The 14,137-nt window shown below is 43.8% G+C and overlaps 1 protein-coding gene across 4 annotated transcripts in view; it reads left to right on the top strand.

Annotated features, from left to right (window-relative positions):
• CTNNA3 (catenin alpha 3) overlaps nucleotides 1-14,137 on the top strand; it is a 410,743-nt gene that overhangs the window by 74,841 nt on the left and 321,765 nt on the right. For 3 of the 4 annotated variants that reach the window (XM_074544396.1, XM_074544395.1, XM_074544397.1), the window contains 2 exons: nucleotides 6,494-6,757; nucleotides 10,716-10,919. The exons of the other annotated variant lie outside the window; for it this stretch is intronic. In XM_074544396.1, coding sequence (XP_074400497.1) covers nucleotides 6,494-6,757; nucleotides 10,716-10,919 — 468 coding nt within the window. The remainder of the gene's footprint in view (nucleotides 1-6,493; nucleotides 6,758-10,715; nucleotides 10,920-14,137) is intronic. 4 annotated transcript variants of the gene reach the window in all.

Here is a 14,137-nt window from a genome sequence, read left to right as displayed (position 1 = left end):
AGCGGGACGTGGCTGAGCTTGGAGACACTTCACATTCCCTGGGAGCATCCTGGGCTGCAGGGGCTGCACTGAGCCCCTTCATTCTGCTTTAACTAGAAAAACCACAAGTACATGACTTCAAATATTTCAGAAGTAGTTATAATTAATATTTAAAAGAGTTTACCTGGAATTTGACAGAAAAACAGGGGCAAAGGCCATGAAGATTTATTGACTATATAATCTGTGAGGAAAGAGCAGGTGGAACAAGACTGCCTTATATGAGTCCTGTACCTCTTTATTGTTGATGATTTCCCATCTTTCATAATAATAAATCTAGGAAAACTGAACTGTGTTCTGCTTGAAATGAAGAGAAACTTGTACCTGGGGAAGGAACTTCAGCTGATACCAGGGAAGAGATCCTGGACTCTTGTGGCAGCTGTGATATGTTCTGGCATGATCACTTACATAAAAAGATGACTCAAACAGGCTAAATGTGAAAGAGTTGTTTGTTGTCTGATAAACTGTATCAGTGGAATTGGTTGTGGACCCTGTATGAAGTGATCTGCCAGCAGTAAGAATTTACTTAGGCTGTTTGTGAGTAGCCTACTACCACTAAGGCAGAGAATGAAACAAGTTTTCAATCCAATAAACATCCCCAAATCCCTTCTAGTTTTAAAACCTCAGAAAAGAAGCAAGTAAAATAGTCACATATGGTATTATGACAGTTTAATAAAACCATGGGAAAAAAATAGTTGTGGAGGAAGGCCATTCTGCTGCATTTCTCAGTGAGTCATCTTCCATTGAAAAAAGTCCAGGCCAGAACATTTCCTGAAAGCTTTAACAGCTTAGTTAAAGCTTCCAGATGTGATAAGACCTTGTGGAGGTTCCTACCCTCTGAGCCCTCTCCTTGGTGAATGCTTCCTGCTCTAGTTCTAGGCAAGCTCACTGGTGACAAATGGGACTGTAGCTGTGCTGGGTGAGAACCTTTGTGAGCTATATATCAATGCTTACAGGGAAAAAATTGCTTTGCTACCTTCCCAAATCAGCTACTTCATCTAGGGCACTGCAGGATAACAGCAGGGTATTGGAGTGAAGCAGCTGATAGAGAAGTGACAGCAAGGATTGCTCCATCATCAGTAAAGGGGCTGGGAGTTCCTGGAGCAGGAGGGACTCAGAATATTGTGCAGTAGTTGCAATCTGATGCAACCAAAACATGCAGTGTCAAAAGAAACTGCATCCTTCTCTGTCTGAACAAGAAATTCCTGGAGAACATCAGTAAATTGCAGGAGCAGGGGTGTAATCCAGTCATGGCTTTGTGTGAGGTGACTGTGCTGCCCTGTGGTGTTTATTATCTGTCACTCCTGTATGATGAACAGTGCACAGGTATTGATACAGAGAGTGATTTCTGCTGGCACCTCAGTCCTGGAGGTCCCTTCCCTGCCTGCTCTCAGCTGGGGTTTCATCAACACTGCTGGGTTGCCTGGAGACAGAGGCTATTACTGAAGGCTTATGGTAACATTGATATGCATTTGTTGTGCACATAACACTTGATATTTTGTGTACTCACGCATGTGATGCAAACTGCCTGCACTTCTGGCCATACAGGGTCTGTATCTTGTGTGTGTGTGTGGTGTTTCTGTGCCCTATACATGCTGTGGTGTAATGGTACCATGAGACACTAAAACTGCTGATTCTGATTTCTCAGGTCAGAAAAAATGGGTTTAGAGACCAAGTAAGACTTGTGTTTTAGAAAGTTAGCTTGGAATTCCTATCACGTACTGTGATCATGCTTGGTAAGGATAGGCTCAGTGGTGTTAACTTGCTGTGAATTCTCACAAGGGAACCTTTGGTCAGTGCAGCACAGCTCTATCATCCACTGGGATTCCATTTGTGCTAATGAAGCCTTTATCCTGCCAGCTGTTTGTCCCAGTGTTTATTTGTGTCTCCTTTTGGTGTGGTTACAGTCACTTGTGTACAATTCACATGTATTTGGAAGCCTTGTGTGGAAGAAAGGAGCCACCAGGTGATGCTGCTTGCAGCTTGGCAAATGGAGAGTTTTGTAGAGCAGGCAGGGCCAGGTTTATCATGGAGCTGACAGCAGGAGATCCCTGAGGGTCCAGGAGCCTGGCACCCCTGTGGCATGGCTGGGAGAGGGGCTGGAGGTTCCAGGAGCCTGGCATCACTGTGCCATGGCTTGGAGAGGGAGAGAAGATCCCAGGAGCCTGGCACCCCTGTGGCATGGCTGGGAGAGGCACTGAGGGTCCCAGGAGCCTGGCACACCTGTGCCATGGCTTGGAGGGGGCACTGAGGGTCCCAGGAGCCTGGCATCACTGTGCCATGGCTTGGAGGGGCACTGAGGGTCCCAGGAGCCTGGCACACCTGTGCCATGGCTTGGAGGGGGCACTGAGGGTCCCAGGAGCCTGGCACCACTGTGGCATGGCTTGGAGGGGCACTGAGGGTCCCAGGAGCCTGGCACCACTGTGGCATGGCTTGGAGGGGCACTGAGGGTCCCAGGAGCCTGGCACCACTGTGGCATGGCTTGGAGAGGCACTGAGGGTCCCAGGAGCCTGGCACCCCTGTGGCATGGATTGGAGGGGCACTGAGGGTCCCAGGCCGTGTGGAGCTGGGGTTCAGGGCCCGGGTGTGGGTGCAGCTCCCAGCTGAGGCTGGCAGAGCCCGAGGCTGGCAGCTCTCACACTCTGTACAGCAGCGTTCCCTTGGCAGAACTGACAGAGCTGAGGGACATCTACTGCCAGTGTCACCCCCAGGTGGTTTTCACTTGCTTTGCTTGGTGAGATCATTCTTCCACTGGAAAGGACAGCACAATGCTTACGGAATTTATCATCTGGAGCCTTGCCCGGATGAACAGTGCATGAATGCACTTGGAAGAGTTTGAGCTTCATTATGGTCTTTGAATCAGCAGCTCTGCACAACTTGGCAGCCACTCTGGCTGAAAGCTGAATGCTAAAGCCCAGGTTTAAGCTGGGATGAAAAACAAATGCTTTTGTCCCCTATTTCTATAGCAGCATGAAATTGTGGCGTTTCTTGTGCCTGTGTTTTTCCTGGCTACAGCACTGGGTTCAGTAACATCTGTCTGTGCAGGGACAGGCTGGGTGCTGCAGTGCCCAGGGGAGCTGCAGCTGGTGCAGAATCCAGCAGTGTGATTTGTACCCATGGTGATTCCAATCCCCCTGAGCTGTGGGATGGGAATGCTCAGGGAGCAGGAGCTGCCTTCCCAGTCTATTGACCTGTCAAACCTCAGATGTATTATTTGGGATAAAGAACAATTTTTTTTTCCCCTCCTTTTTTTCTCCTTATTGAAGCAGTCCAGTCAAAACTTAACAATGAGAAGGTAGTTTTCAAGTTTTAAAAGTCTTCATGTCCATTGACTGGGTTTAGCTGGAACAATCCACAGCTGGAAATTGCTGATTATCCATTCATTTTCCATTCTTGTCATGGACAACCAGATATAAGGAAGACACAGAAATATGTCCTGGAAGGACTGGGACAGCAGCCTGGGGAAATGTCTGTAGTGGGCCTCTTGGATTGGCAGTGCTTGGAAATGGGATTATCTTTAATCTCAGCTGGTCTCACGTGACATTACTGATTTAGTGTGGAAAAACATATAGTTTATGTCTGTATAGTATAGACATAGTACACCAGTCTAAAAAGAGATTGGAATAAGATGGAAGTGCTAAACCATGAAGAAAAAATAAAACAGCCTGAAGTGCAGTAAAGTAGCTGGGTGAACTGCAGATATTGGTGGAGACTACCTTCCTCCTTCAAAGAACTAGTTCATTATTCTGATAATCCACATGTGCAGAGCTTTGATAGCAAATCACTCAAGCTTAGGGGTTTTTTTGGTCCATTGATACAAAAGCTCAGACTGAGATTATCAGATGTTTCTTCTTTTTATCATGAAAAATCTCAAGATGTAATTGTTTCCTCAATATGGAAAGGAATGATGGTTCTGCAGCTTCTTTGAGGGCTCTCCAAGCTCACAGCTAAGCAACAAAGTAGTGATGAATTTCAGGGGTCTGAGCATTTTTTTAAATTTAACATATTACTGAACAAAACTGGAGCTCTTTGTAGGAGAATTTATCAATGCCACGGCTCTGAATCTCTCTACAGTATTGTGTGAAACAAAAACATTCATTTACTGCACCTTTCCAGACGTTGTTACTGACTGCTGGCTTTGTGCTACTGGTTCCCCAGTTTTGGTTTTCTTATGATCACCTCACTCCTGGTTAGACAGGGCTGTTTTAGAGGGAAGAAGTAATTTTTAAATTTGGGTTTGATTGTTTGCATATGATGTGGCAAAGTAAGAAATGGTTAACAACAGAAGCCAGTTAGGCTGGAGTGCTGCATTGACTTTCCATCGTATCTCTGTGTCTGTGCCTTCCTTGTAGCACAGGAGAAAAGAGGGCAGGCTGCTCTCTTGGAGTAATTGCAGGAAAGATAGATTCACTAATTAGAACCAGAGTCAGTGCTTAAATAACATTTCTTTTCTGAGCAAGTCCAGCACACTGGACAAATTGCAGCTGCTTTACTGAGGTTGGAGATGCAGGAGCATTTGGATTTGAACACACTGGGCAATGAAATCTCTCTTGCTCAGTGGTGAATCATTTATATATTTGTGTATTAAAAATTTAAAAATACATGATGTGTTAATACACTAAAGAAAACACAGTTTTCTGATTCAGATGATCAGTTGGTTAAACTGTTGTCTGCTCCTGCTTAAGACTACATCTCTTTCATTTTGTTTGCTTTTGGTTTTTTTTGTTACTTATATCCCCGAGATTTCTAAGTTAGCCTGAGGAAGTGAGATGCAATCCTATGTCCTATGCATATCTTGGACTAAATGAGATTTTAAACATACAGGACTGGTTCATTTACTATCAAATGCTCTACAGCCATAAACTTAAAAACTTCATGCAGTGAGAAGTGGGTACTGTGATGCTTTTGTAAATAATGCATATAGAGCCTGATGCAATGCAAAGGAAAATAATTAGACTTCAGATTGCCTGTGGGCAGGCTGTGAGAAGTTTTGTATGCATTTACTTGTTCATTCTTCATTGTGCCTCTTCTCATCATTTGAATCTGGTGCCACAGGCTCAGATGTGCTATTTTCCCTTTCTTATTTTTCCCCTGAATTTAGCTGTCTCCTTCACCCAAGCCATGTTAGTTTTCTCTTCAAGGGGACATGATGCAGAGGAAGCAGGGGAAAATGTCTGCAGTGAAACAGGATGAGGCAGGAGGCTCCGTACGGCCCGATGTCGACTCTGTGGTTGTTCCAAAGTCTGTAACTTTCAGCTGTCCAGATAGCAGTGCCCATGATTGATTCCTGGAGCCAGTTCAGTGGGATTGGGTGCTCTGTGTCCCTTGTCTCTCTTGGTGGGAGGCTGTAGGGTTTCAAGGAGGGCTGGTGGAGAAGGGAGGAACAAGGTGGGTGTGGGAAGATCCCTGAGTGCTTTGGCAGCAGGGACAGAGGGGAGGCAGAGCCCTGAGGCGCCTCAAGGTGGCTTCTCTCAAGCAGGTTTTTCATTTCCACACCTTCCACGCTTCCCCTTTCTCGGGAGTGCAGGATTGGTATCTGTGACCTGCCTGCTGTTCTGCAGCATGCTCAGGACAGAGGCTGCTGGGGCAGGGAAGCAAACACGGGGAGTTTGTTCAGATGCAGCAATTACAGAATGCCTTATCTGTGTTCACCTCTGTCCTTCTCCACTGCCACCGAGGAAAGACATGGCTAGGAGGAAAGACAGCTCATTTCCAGGGCAGTTTGCTCACAGGAAAAGTGCTTCAAAACAAGCAAATCACCGTTCGTGGTGCTGGATGTAAGACACACTAAAAATGGTGGTTGTTTTATGTGGAGAGCCTGGTTTAAGCATGGCTTAAGGAAAGAGGCCATGAAGGTATTCAGCTGAGGGAAATATAGAAGCCTGCTGTAAAGCAGCCTTTCCCAGGCTTGATCCTGTAAATAATTAGGTTCTCAGCCACCTTTTATATAAACAGCAAGATTCTCAGACCATTCTGTCCTTGGCTGCTACTGGGAACAGACGGCCAGTCTGGGAATAGATAGGAAGGTTTTGAGAACCTTTCATATCATGGTGGGAACACTGATCTTGGTTTCAGTAAACTAACTCCAGGTATTATAAACAAAAGGAGGAGCTGAAGTTTTCTCTACAGCCTGTCAGGAGCTCAGATTTTGCAATATGCATAAAGTGAATTAACACTGTTATAAAAAGTGCCTGATTGATGAATAAAGGGGAGTCGATGCTGATCAACAAGGATAGGTCTTCTCCCTCCACCTTCAATAGTTTTACACATACTTTGTTCATTTCTCATGAGGTAATGATGATTCAGTTGTAACTATCGGTACAGTCTGTTTTCACAAACTTTGATGAATTTAACTTGATATTTCCTTAAGCAGGGCAGAGATAGAAATGAAAAAATGTTTACGTGTGTCAGTTTTGGAGTGCTTTTGGAAATAAACAGCGTGTTCTTTTGCTGGCAGGATTTGAAATCTAGCAATCAGCGAGATGAAATTGCTGCAGCACGTGTATCCCTGAAGGAAAATTCTGCATTCCTACATTCAATATGTTCAGCTTGTTTGGAACATTCAGATGTTGCATCCCTTACAGCCAGCAAGGATTCAATTTGCAATGAAATACAGAATGCTCTCAATGTAATTTCTAATGCTTCCCAAGGAGTTGGAAATAAAGTGGAGCAACCTGCACCTCGCACAGCTACTCTGGGAAGTGCACTTGATGAGCTTGAGGTATGTAAATATGTGAGATTACAGTATTTTTGGAAAACAGTTTTTTAATTTTTTAACAACTATTGGTACCATAAATGATGAGCCTAAAGGCATTAAAGGTTGTTGTTCTGCTTAGTCCTAGTCTAAGTAGTATCACTTGATATGATTTCATTGAGATGGTTCACTGAAATGATTTCATTTTCTTCAGAGGAGTTTGGAGTTAAGGTTCATGTGTGATCAGTGTTTGGCTCCCTTCGAACAGAGGGCAGAGTCAGCTGCAGTTGTGTCCCTGCTGCTGGGACAGACAGACAGACAGACACATCCTGCAGGAGGTGGGCAGAGCCCAGAGTTCAGTGTGCCCACTGCTGCCCTGGCTGCATTTGAGCTGCTGCCATGCAAGCCGAGGCCTTGTCTCCAGAATGTGTCAGTGGGATCATTCTGTAATTTCTATAATGGAGCAATTCAGAAACCTCGTTATATTTGCTGCTTATCATTAAATAAAGTGACACAGCTAATATGCTTTCACCTCCTCTGCATTTCTGCTTCCATTACTGAAGCAAATACCTGGGGGGAGGCAGCACTTTCTCTATTCCTGACCTCATCTGAAGTTTTTCTATGGAGTTTTTCCTTTTTCTCATGGCTGCTCTGGCTCTCACCAGTGTGATTTTCCATTGTCCTGCCAGAAATGGTGAAAGATATGTAGGTGAGGCTACAGACCATGATCTTCATGGGGTGTAACTGATGTAGGCCCAGATCAACACAAGGAATGTATATTTCTAAACACATTTGTTATATGGATGGTTTTGATTGTGGATTCTTGGATTTAGCAGATCTCAGCATCCCAGTGCTAAGACTGTGATACATTTTCAGGATAACTGATGTTAGGACTGATGGTAGTAGATTTTTATCTAACATTTTCAAAGGAAGATTAAAGAAATACATAGAAATATGACACAGATTTTGTAGTGGCAGTTGCTTGATCAAAAAAGGCCTCTCTGGCATGCTCAAAGTCAAAGCAGACAGGTTGTTCCCCACAGAGGAGCAGGCTACAATTGCACATTACAGATTTTGAAATTACAGTTCCTAATCTATCTTCCTAATAAATGGAAGTAAAAAGAAACATGTAAGTGTAATACATAACATGTTACAGTGTAGCTGTGAATGACAAATGAGATTCCTTATATGAGAACCTGCATTTACCTGGATTGCTTAAAAATTAAAAAAAAAAGAACTGTCAAAAGGAGTGCATTTTATTACTGCAGATGAATTAATCTTGACTCTGTGTAAGCAGTATTGTTTAAAAATGCAGTAACATTTATTTTTTTTTCTAAAATTTGAAATTTTTGATGTACACAAAATGGGGAAAAAAGCATTTTGAATTGAATTTGGTTTTACTTGGAAATGTAAGAACATAGAAGTCTGATGGTTGTAAAAAGCATTTGTTTATCAAGTTGTAAATATATTTTTACCTGGGTAGCACAAATGGGAATTGAAGCTGTGTGAGTTAGATAAAGCACATTTTATAGAGCATTTAACTTCAGAAATGATTTTATGAGTGAGATGGTTACACTTTTCTCGCTTTACAGAAAGTTCTATTGGCTAAGGACCTGAAATAACCTTTGCTCTATCTTCTTGTTGCAAATACAGTGCCATGAAATAGATTGATGCAGTAAATAGTCTGGTGGGAACAAATCTCATTAAATGTTTATAGTGTGGAAATGTATCTCGGAGCTTACACAACAATCTAGTATCTAGATGTTTTGCAATATCATTCTTCCTTTGCCAGTGCTGGCACTGTGAAAGTTATTAGAGATTTATAGGTGAGGAAACCACCAGTAAAATTAGAGCAGCTAACTCTTAAATCAGTAGATTCCCAACAATTTCTGTTAAAGGTTCCCTATAACTACTGTGTCATTTATAAATAAACACAAAATTGTAACTTTAAAATTTAATTGCATATTAAGATCTGTGGAAAGAGCATATTGGGTGCAGGTTATCTAATGCCTTTCCCTGGTCTTTCACCTTGTTAGTGCAAAGAGATTTCTCACAAAGTGATGCAGGTGCTGCATGCCTGAGTCTCTGTGGCTCTTGGGTGACCATGGCCATCCAGCTGAGCAGTTACAGTGAGATGCCAAAAGGCTGTAAGTCACTGCAGAACTTCACCAAGCACAACCAAGTTTCTGCATTCCCATGGGCCCTCTTTTTTTCCTGGATCACACCAGTGAGGGAGAAAACAGGGATCTAATCACTCCTCTTAAATGCTCCCTTATGCTTGAGCTGCTTCAGAGTAGCTGACCAGTGTTCAGCCTGTTAAATCAAACCCACCAGAGACTGCTTCCCATGTGCCTGGTGTCTTCTCATTGTGTCTTCTCTTTCCTGTGTAGATGTACTGATTATGAATAAGTAATGAAATTATTTGAAGAATTTTATCTGTAGGGCAGAGTCTGAAATCATGTTTTCCTGGCTGTTACTGCCTAGATTATTTTTTATTCAGAGATGAACCATAGTAGCTTTTCGGCCAGTGCTATTTGTCCATGTTGGTGTAAACTTTCTCCTAATTGTCTCCCAAAGGAGGACATTTCTGTTTTGGGTCAGCTGAGATCTGAAGGCAGTAATTTTTCCAGCTGATTGTATAACTGGCTGTGGCCACCACATGTGTCTGAGTTGTCCCCAGACAATGAAGCTGTTTTTCTGCAGCAGCACTTCAGTGTTGTACCTGCCAGGTGTGTTTTGCATTGTGATGGACACTGCATTGAGGCATTGAGGGGCTGCTGGAGATGCAGGAGCTTGCAGGGAAGCTGCTGCTGCAGGGAAGGGTGGCCCTGTGGCACAGCTTGAGATGGGAGGGACCCCAGAGCACCTGGGTGTTAAAGGCTCTGACAGGAATGAGGGAGGCAGAGTTTCAAATCTCTCACACAAGCTTGTGACTCAAGTCTCCTTGCCTCACTATTTAAGCTTTTATCTTATGGTGATCTAATATAACACTTTCATTTCTAGCTTAAGCTAGGTAGTCCCTGGAATTGTCTTGTTAAATCTAAACTGAAAAAAAAATAAAATTCTCCAGTTCGCAATTAGTCTGGCACTTAGTGGATAAGCACAGATAAGTTCTGATTTACCTAAATTCCCTATCATGGTATCTGGCATAGTTTTCTTCTTTAATATTACTTCTGAAAGCTTGACACCACCTATGGATGTGATGTAAGAGGTGAACAGGTGTATGTGGAATCCAGGTTTGGAGATTAGGACCATAATGACACAGGTTCAGATGTTCAGTTATATTAACAATTACTGGTGTAAATTTCTTCAAATGCTGAAGCTCAAATAGACTTACTTTGCTGTTTTATGAAAATCTCATAGTCTCCTTTTCTCTCTCTTCAGAATATTTGCTTGCCACACAAATGTAATTAATTTTATCAAGCCAAAAGAATTGTCTGCTTTTGTTTACCCTACCTACTGAAAAGCAAAAGGACACTTATATCTATGGCCTTGGGAAAAATAATTGTTAAACAAAAGCTGCGGTTTTTATCTTTGCCCATATTAAGCCTGTTAAAAGTGGCAGCAGTGACTTTCTGCCACAGTGTGGGATTGCTTAGACTAAAAGTCAGCAGAACCAGACTCATCATGTAATCTGACTCAGCTTTCTCAGCTGTGAGCTAGCACTGCTCTGAGTTCAATCCAGAGGTTCTCTGAAAGACTAAAGTTTATAGGCATTGAACCGCTCTTTGAAACAGAGCTTAAGCTCTGGTCTGAGACTCTGAATGGCAGAGAGAGCCTGGGTTTGTCTGCAAATGACCTCTGTGTTTAGCCCCACTAGGGAAAAGCGAATCTGCCGTGGTCAGAAGAGTTTTGGATGCTTCCAGTGGAAAGGGCCAGCAGCACATCTGGGAAGCATAATGTCACTGCAGTTCCTGCAAGTACAAAATAAAGCAGCGGCTTCATTGAACTGACTTTCCTTACCTGTGGTCCTCTTTTTTTCCAGAATTTAATAGTGCTGGATCCGCTGGTGGTGAGCGAGGAGAAGGTGAGGCCGTCCCTGGAGCAGCGGCTGGAGGCGATCATCAGCGGGGCGGCGCTGCTGGCCGACTCCTCGTGCACGCGGGACTCGCACCGCGAGCGCATCATCGCCGAGTGCAGCGCCATCCGCCAGGCCCTGCAGGAGCTGCTGGCCGAGTACCTGCGCTCCGTGAGTGACCGGTGCGGGGGAATGGAGTAGTGAACGTGGGGATATGGAGTAATGAACGTGGGGGAGCTGAGTAATGAACATGGGAATGGAGTAATGAATGCGGTGGAACGGAGTAATGAACGCAGGGGAATGGAGTAGTGAATGCGGGGAATGGAGTAGTGAATGCGGGGGCACTGAGTAACGAACATGGGGGAATGGAGTAACAAACACGGGGGAATGGACTAATGAACGTGGGGGAATGGAGTGATGACTGCGGGGAACTGGGTAATGAATGCTGGGGAATGGAGTAATGAATGCGGGGAATGGAGTAACGAATGCGGGGGAATGGAGTGATGAACGCGGGGGCACTGAGTAATGAACGTGGGGAATGGAGTAACGAATGCGGGGGAATGGAGTAATGAATGTGGGAGAATGGAGTAGTGAATGCAGGGGCACTGAGTAATGAACATGGGAATGGAGTAATGAATGTGGTGGAATGGAGTAATGAATGCGGGGAACTGAGTAACGAACGCGGGGGAACGGAGTAGTGTACGCGGGGGAAGGGAGTGACGAACGTGGGGGAGCTGAGTAATGAATGCGAGGGAATGGAGTAACAAACACGGGGGAATGGAGTAACAAACGTGGGGAAGTGGAGTAATGAACACGGGGCAATGGAGTAATGAACATGGGGGAGCTGAGTAATGAACGCAGGGGAATGGAGTAATGAATGTGGAAGAATGGAGTAATGAACGCCAGGGCACTGAGTAATGAATGCCGGGGCACTGAGTAATGAACGTGGGGAGTGGAGTAACAAATGCGGGGAATGGAGTAGTTAATGCGGGGGCACTGAGTAATGAACGTGGGGGCACTGAGTAATGAACGCGGGGGAACGGAGTAGTGAATGCGGGGGAACGGAGTAACAAACACGGGGGAATGGAGGAACAAATGTGGGGGAGCTGAGTAATGAATGCGGGGGCATGGAGTAACAAACACAGGGGAATGGAGTAATGAACGCGGGAGAGTGGAGTAATGTACACGGGGCAATCGAGTAATGAACATGGGGAGCTGAGTAATGAACGTGGGGAACTGAGTAATGAATGCGGGAGAGCTGAATACTGGACATAGGGAACTGAGTAATAGATGGAGGGAACTGAGTAACGAACATGGGGCACTGAGTAACAGACATGGGGGAGCTGAGTAATGAATGGGGGGAGCTGAGTAACACACGCGGGGGAACTGAGTAACGAATGCGGGGGAGCTGAGTAACACACGCGGGGGAACTGAGTAACACACAGGGGAACTGAGTAACGAACACGGGGAACTGAGTAACAAACATGGGGGAGCTGAGTAGCGAATGTGGGGGAACTGAGTAATGAACATTGGGAACTGAGTGGCACACAAGGGGGAACTAACACACACAGGGCACTGAGTAATGAACTGGGGCACTGAGTAGGGAGTGCAGGGTAGGTGAGTGACATTAAACACAGGGGATTGAGTAAGAGGGGGCAACTGAATAACAGATACAGGGCCACTGCATAATGCAGGGCAGCTGAGTAACAAACATGGGGCAACTGAGTAACAAACACGGGGCAAGTGAGTAACAAACACAGGGCAAGTGAGTAACAAACACAAGGCGACTGAGTAATGCGTGGCCACTGAGTAACAAAGGGCCCAGCTCGGGCCTGCCTCAGCACCTCCTGCTCTGGGAGCTTAGCATGTAACGACACGTTAAAGTGCAGTTCAACCTGCATTTCACAAAATTATCTTTAAAAGGTTGAAAGGGACGTTTTCCTCCAGAAATCTAAGTGAAAACTAAATGCACATCCCCAGCATGAGTGTAAATTGTATTAATTGTGTTGTGTATATAAAGTCTGTGCAAAATGCCATACCACAGATAAAATGTAGATTGAGGTTATTTTATGCTTGTTATGAACTGTCACTGATTCAGAACAGACAATCTTTAATATGCTAAAACCAAGAATTTTTGATAATACCACTTCCTAGACCAGAGTTTGGAAATGTAATCTCTGCTCCTGTAGAATGCAATAATTTAAATAAGAATTTCTTAAAAGGTAAGCAACCTGTTAGTGTTTTTGAGCAGGGTGTTGTCACCAGAAGAGGAGAAGAGCACCGATTTACAAGTGTTAGAGTGACTAAATTGCTATATTGGGAAGACAGGAATGTTGGGTAAATCCAGAAATCTGATTGTCTGACATGCTTGTAGCTGTGAATTAGAAAAGGAACGTAGTTTGTGTTTTAGAATTGATTTTTATTTTAGATTTGAAGAATGGGTTTGACACTTGTTACATCTGGCAGGTAAATGTTGAAACAGTGGAGACTCAATACTGATAATATGGGTACACAATGTTAATCTCATGCTTTTCATCTGTAAACATTATCTGTAGGCATAATGTTCTTTTCTAAAGATACCTCAGGATGATTCACTGAGCATATTGAGGGAACAATTGTGTGATACAGATATTTGTTCCCTTTTTGGAAGGCTGAAATTCCCTTTTGTTCTGTAAGTCATAGCAGTTAACACAATTGAAAGCTGTTCTAATGAGACTGTTTACTTTGTCTTATTTTATTGTCCTTAGGATAATGTAGTGTAGAGACTAAAATAATTATGCATGTCAGATTTTTTTTTCATCTGACAGATATTGTGCTTTTTGATATTTCTGATTGTTTATTAGACGTTTACAGATGCTTTATTAAAGTCAAATTGTGTTTCAGGCCTTACACCAGAGAAAGGTGCTGTGAAAGTTTTAATCAAAATGCTGTTGAATGCAGCCTTAATCCTTGAAGCTCTCTGCAAGTGCTTTACACATGGGTTAGATAGTGAGATTTCTTCAGCTCTGGTTAGCCTGGAAGGTAAATCTTCAGTACATTCTTGTAGCAGATTTCTCTTGCAATGTCTGTTCTAGGGTGGGTCAGGGTTTGCTGTTAAGTGGCTGAAAGTATTGTACAGGAAAGCATTCACCTTTAATGGTTGGACTCAATGATCTTGAAGGGCTTTTCCAACATAAATGACTTTCTGATGCTGTCCAGAGCACGTGGCAGGATGCAGATGTGGTGAACAGCATCCCATATTAGTCCAAAAGATTTCCGTGGGTTTGTCCCAAGAACACTTTCCCATGAATCTCTGGTGTGAAACTACAAGATTTTAACTCAAATGGTCTTACATTTTTAGACTCTTGAAACAAAATTGTGATGATCTTTTCTACTTCAGATATAATCAT

Source organism: Zonotrichia albicollis, chromosome 7 (genome assembly GCF_047830755.1).
Source record: "Zonotrichia albicollis isolate bZonAlb1 chromosome 7, bZonAlb1.hap1, whole genome shotgun sequence".
Classification (NCBI taxonomy): Eukaryota; Metazoa; Chordata; class Aves; order Passeriformes; family Passerellidae; genus Zonotrichia; species Zonotrichia albicollis.
Note: the sequence above shows the minus strand (reverse complement) of the source record. Positions and strands in the feature narration are given on the sequence as shown.